Source organism: Brassica napus, unplaced genomic scaffold, assembly GCF_020379485.1.
Source record: "Brassica napus cultivar Da-Ae unplaced genomic scaffold, Da-Ae ScsIHWf_262;HRSCAF=435, whole genome shotgun sequence".
Classification (NCBI taxonomy): domain Eukaryota; kingdom Viridiplantae; phylum Streptophyta; class Magnoliopsida; order Brassicales; family Brassicaceae; genus Brassica; species Brassica napus.
The window spans coordinates 40,001-46,000 of record NW_026015929.1 but is presented as its reverse complement, the minus strand read 5'-3'; the positions used below and the strand labels follow the sequence as shown (position 1 = coordinate 46,000).

Here is a 6,000-nt window from a genome sequence, read left to right as displayed (position 1 = left end):
TAAACTTAATATGTAGTATTTTTCCGGTAAAACTCGAGCGACAAGAGAATTTAGAAATTTTATCATCTTCATAATCTGTAGTGCCATGGCTAAACTTGTTATATATAGTTAAAGTAAATATAATAAATAGAAGATCAGTTTTTTAAATACCAATTCAAATATACATATACAAGAGCAATTGTTTTTTTTAAATACCAAGTCAAATTTCCGTACGTTAGGGCAAAGCATGTCTATTAGGGTATGCAGATCACATCCAAATCAAATATTTGGGTCTTAGAAATTAGGAGCAAAATTGGAAACGAACAAATATTGGTTTTGAATTTTTGATAGCTTTAAATTTAATTCAATTCCAATAATAACTACAATCTTTTGTTACAGAGGGAAACGCACTCGAGCAAGATGACGAGCTAGAGTCACTAAAAACATTAAGATTCCGAATTTTGTGAAATAAGAGATTTTTATATAGACTCAGTAGAACTCGTAACCGTGGCTTGATGACGAGGTAGAGTCCCTCACGGACGAAGTTGTAGGTAACCAAAACTCACGCATTGGTTCATCGACTGGGTAAGTAACGAGCTCACGGACGTTCATCGGTTGGATAACATTTGGATCGGCTCCAAAAAGAAGATGACCAAAACTTTCTTGTGCCTTCTCTGTATTGTGACGCCCATCGAAGAATAAATAAGATCGTTGGTACTCGCATAGTTTCGAGTGCACGTTGGGGAAACCGCAACCGTAAGCATTGTGTGTCCCAACTCCGCAGCACGATGAGTTCGTTACCAAAAACCCTGTCGCAATAACAAATTTAAATGGGTTTTGTATAGTACGTATTTACTTGGTAAAAAGCACATAAGTAATAGATGTAATTAACCAACTCACTGTAGTTTAAGCTCCTCTGCGTCCTACGAAGAATAACATTGTAGAAGTCAAAGACTGTGAACTGGAAACCAGGAGCAGTTCTAGCCATTTCGTTCAACATGGGTCCGATTTTGTCGTTGTGTTGTTTAGCCAAATTATTAAGAGTTTCATGGCATTGGTCCATCCCGGTGTTGTAATCTTGTCTGACGATCGGTAAGCAACCCAATGGTGCTAGGGTTTGGATAACGAACTTACTAGCTCCTGATGCATACAATAAGCTAATATCGTTCTTTAACTTGTTGGTCACGGAAGTGACAAAAGCTTGTTGGGCAGATGCATCGGCGATAGGGTTGTTCTTGGTGAAGTTCAAGTAATCGTTAGCACCAATGTATATCATAAACAGCGACTTCTTGACGAAGTCATCGTTCCAGTTTGACGCTTTCATTTGATTGAATTTCCTCACTTGTTGATTAAGATTCAACTAAAAAAATTATAATTAATATTACAATTGCACATATTAAAGTGAAGCTTTTATTTATTTTTGGTCAGATATCGTGTTATGTGTTGATGAATATAATAGATTAGTGGATTTTTTTGATAAATATTATATTAGTGGATTTACTAATGTAAATATATATTTGAAAATTTATGTACACTTTGGACTTACAGATTCCACAGGAGCTCCGAGAAGAGTAGCATCAGCGACAGCGAAACTAGCTCCACGTGAAACATTGACGTTCGGTTTCATCGCCGCGGGGATTTCGATCGGAATGCCCATGAATTTTGCTGCATTCTTAGAATATCTGTAAAGTATAATAGAATAAGTATATTATTGTGTTGTGTTTAATAAGAGAATACAATATGCATATATATAGTGGTAATATTAACATAATGTTAACACTAGATAATGCTAACTTTCCTAAACACTTAATGTAAATATGCTAGAATATCTTGAGAGTAGCTTGTTCTTCAAGTCTTTCCTTTTAGTCTTGATGGTCTTCATGGGTTTCATGGGCTTCACAATCTTGGTCCGTAAGATACACATCTTACGGCCCACATATCTCTAATACTCCCCCGCACGACAAACGTGGGATGCAACACGCAAATCTGCAATCACAAAGCAGACCACGTATGTCGTGGACACTATGTCGAGGAAAACAAATCAGTAGGTTTCTCCGAGAATAAACTTCATCTTTAGACAAGGAGGGATGAAAACTTCAGTTTTTCTTTGGTCTTGACAATGGGAATACATCCCGTGGGCGCAACTACAACTCCACAAATAATCGTCCTTAACTCGGACAGTCCATAACTCGAACTAAACAACTTGACCTAAAAAAAAAAAATTGAGCGTTCTACTAGAACTCTCCCGTAATGGTTAAACTATAACCAATAAATCCCAAACTATGGGAAACAAAACACTCTGAGAAATTCTAAACTATAGAATAGATCTCAAAAAAATAAACAACCGTGAAAACCCGATCTTTTAACCTAAGGACCTTTTCAAACATCTCTCAATAACCCCTAGACCAAACCATAAGAAAAAAAAAATCTAAACAAAAACAAAGCAGGTAGAACAAAACCTATTGCACTTAACTAAATATAAAAAGAAAACAAAACCCTAATAACACAAAACCCCAGCGACTCATATTACCACGTCTTCATCGTCATTACCGTCACCATCTTCTTCAACATCGCCAACACCAACGATGAACGCCATCAAAGCTCTAAACTTATAATGCGGAAGTTTTAATTTCGATCCCAAAGAATCGTCTGCTCTGATACCATGTAAAGTATAATAGAATAGATATATTATTGTGTTGTGTTTAATAAGAGAATACAATATGCATATATATAGTGGTAATATTAACATAATGTTAACACTAGATAATGCTAACTTTCCTAAACACTTAATGTAAATATGCTAGAATATCTTGAGAGTAGCTTGTTCTTCAAGTCTTTCCTTTTAGTCTTGATGGTCTTCATGGGTTTCATGGGCTTCACAATCTTGGTCCGTAAGATACACATCTTACGGCCCACATATCTCTAATAATATCTTAGCTTTTTTTATTAAAAATAAAAAAGGAAACGTAATATATATATATATATATATAAAGTAATATTTATAGTTACTTTTAGCTTTACTTTTCTTCATTAGTAATAATAATTCAGCTGTACATATTTTAAATAATTCTTACTGGTTTATCGTTGTGGGCAAGTGTAGGCGATAACTAAAAATGTGTTATAATATTCTTTTAGAATTTGAATCTTTTTTAAATAAAATCCACAGTTATGTGAGAAGTTTAGGTTTACATACGTCATTTAGCTACGGGCTACCCTAACACTAATTTGGATCAGAGTACAGTGTAATAGTTCTTCAAAACAATTACTCGTTTCTACCGTAACTAACCAAATGAACCAGTAGAGAGTATTTAAATATATATACAAAATTACTACTCAAATGTCCGGATTTGTTGACCAAATCAAATACATTAGACAAACAAAAAAATATTTCCATCCGTGAGTTGCATAACAGCTGAAAACTTTACAAAATATGAGTATTTTACTTCATTTGTTTTAAACTAATACTACATGTTTTAAGTTCTTATCTATTAGACTATTAAGAAGATTGATTATAAATACATCATTATTAAATTCTAATAGTTTTTAACTAAATTTTTATTAAATTTAACAATTTATAAATAATCATTATCAATTAATAAAATATTTAAATTTTCAAAATGTATTTTAATAAACTTAAAATATTTATCGATTCAGAACAGACAAAATACATACATTTTTATTAATTGTTAAAATACATCTTAAATGTTTTATTTATAAATTATATCTTTAGATATTTGGTTATTTGAAAACTGAATAAAACTATATATATATCATATTTTGGATATCAAATAATCAAAAAAGCTGAATACCAAATTAAGATATTTTAAATCTGAAATAATAAATTGAATCAGAACTGAACTAACAACAGAATTAAAATACATATACATTTTGGTATTTATAATTAGGTTCATTTTGTTATATTCCGTTTGGTTATTTCATTTCAAAGGTACCCAATCGGCCAAAACCCATGCCTAGTTTGTAGCGTGGAGATTGGATTTCACGAGACTAAAAGTCAAAAACTATTCTAAAAGTGAAGTCATGTGCGGTAGCAATACCTCACCATACCCACTAGTAGTGGGGTCATGTAAATTCAAGAGATTAACTTCGGTTATAAAGATTTTAAACGTACCGACGAAGTCCGGAGCGATGAATCCGTCTGAGAATTTGCCGTTAGGGTCGTCTCTGGATTTTCCGTACGGCCAGAAACCTTGTGGAACGTTTGCTTTGGTGAGACTCTGTTTATTTCCGGCGTCGAAGTTTGAGTCACCGAACGTAAATAAAGCCACCGCCGGAATACTTTGTCCGGCAACAGTGATCGGGTTATGGAACAGTGTGAGCACCAAAATTAGCCCTAGAACAGTCGCTAAACTACCGTTTCCCGCCATCGTATAGAAAGTGAGAGAGGACGACAGTAGAGAGAAAAGATTGCTTGTGTAAGTCCAATTCATAAAGACCGATTCGTTATATATAATATTACCAAGTATGACCTTTAGTATTTGTGGCGCTGATTATTTCTTAAATAAATGTCTCGCGCAAGGTTACAAATTCTAATGTAAGCATACATCTATCCAATTGAAAAAGTGAAACAAGTAATCGTTTCTTGATCAATCATAATGCTAATATCAATTAAATATTCTAAAACATGGAAAATGGAACCTCTTACGCGTACCCACAGGAAGAAAAAGTTAGTAGTTTTTCAGATTTTAACTTGTCAGTGTTTTTTTGTCGTTAGTTTTTTGTTTAAAAAACATGTAACGTTTAGTTGGAATCCTCTAATGACAAAAGTCCACCAAATTGGTCCTATTTAAAAACAAAAAGGTGTAGAAACTATGGAATAAACAACAATTTACGTGCGGGTGGAGTATTTCCTTATGAAGCGTGCATTTTTACTCATCTATAGGTTGATGGTCTGCCCAAAGCGGCAGATCATATGTATCGGTTGATTTTTTTCTTCACAAACTGTTAAACCATCGACCATGTTTTGTAACAGAATTAGAGATGATAAAAACGCTGCAGATATATTTTTGGACTTCAAAATATCTCATTCCGAGAGCGCAAAATGGAGCTCGGACTCTTTAGCTAAGATTGCAAGATCTTTTTATCGAAAACTTTGTTACATTGCTTGTTCTATTACGGTTTGGTTATCCACACCACCTCAAATCTTAGTAATTGAATAGTATCGTTCATTGTAAAAAAACAGTTAAACCATCGGTATTTTTCTATTTTTCTTTTAAAATAAAAAATTCCACAGTACAGATAAAGTTTGAAAATATTTTCCTGTTTTTTTCTTCAGAAACTGTTAAACCATCGGTATTAAAAACAGAGATTTCTTTTTTGTCTTCTTAAATACAAAAGTAAAAAAAATTATTTTAGAAGAAGATCGAATAGCAATGCATTGGAGTAAAACTGCTTATACATGCTATTATAAACAAAATTTCAATGGGTTGGAGATGATGCTCTTAATCTCTACACTTTTCTTCTTTTGTTGATAATCATTTCTTTGTTTTTCTCTAACCACTTGTACTATATCTTTTATGAATTTTCATAACTGAAGAGAAAAAAAAAATAAAAGATACTGAAGAGAAAAAAAAATAAAAGATATTAAAGTACATTAAGTACATTAAATACATTAAAGTTAGTTTATACAAAACCAAAACATTTTACAATAACCAAATGAACATCCACAAAAAGATTTATGCTTTCTTTATTTTTATCATCTTTATTTTGTTAAAACACAAAAAAGTAGAAAGCTGAGAAATATTTTTAAGAAAGAAAGTTGGCGAAAAAAATAATCCCTCAACATAAAAGCACTATTAAAAACCATATAAAATGATTAGTATTTACTATACTGATTATAATCAAACAACATAAGTTCACAATAAAACAAATCGACTTAAGAATGATTAACTTGAAACTTAGATGCAAACGATCCAAGTGCTCATATCAATACACCAAAACTTTCTTATAGCTAGAAATTTGATACTTATCAAAGATGCCCGCGGCCAACCACTAGTTGATGGA

At 32.5% G+C, this 6,000-nt stretch overlaps 1 protein-coding gene across 1 annotated transcript; it reads right to left on the bottom strand.

Annotated features, from left to right (window-relative positions):
- Window positions 1-313: 313 nt before the first annotated feature.
- LOC125601691 (inactive GDSL esterase/lipase-like protein 23) lies at window positions 314-4,456 on the bottom strand. The gene is made up of 4 exons (XM_048773733.1): window positions 4,109-4,456; window positions 1,526-1,644; window positions 880-1,339; window positions 314-788 (listed from the first exon to the last, which is right to left on the bottom strand). The coding sequence occupies exons 1-4, from the start codon at window positions 4,425-4,427 to the stop codon at window positions 469-471; spliced, it is 1,218 nt and encodes a 405-aa protein (XP_048629690.1). The 5' UTR covers window positions 4,428-4,456; the 3' UTR covers window positions 314-468.
- Window positions 4,457-6,000: the final 1,544 nt, after the last annotated feature.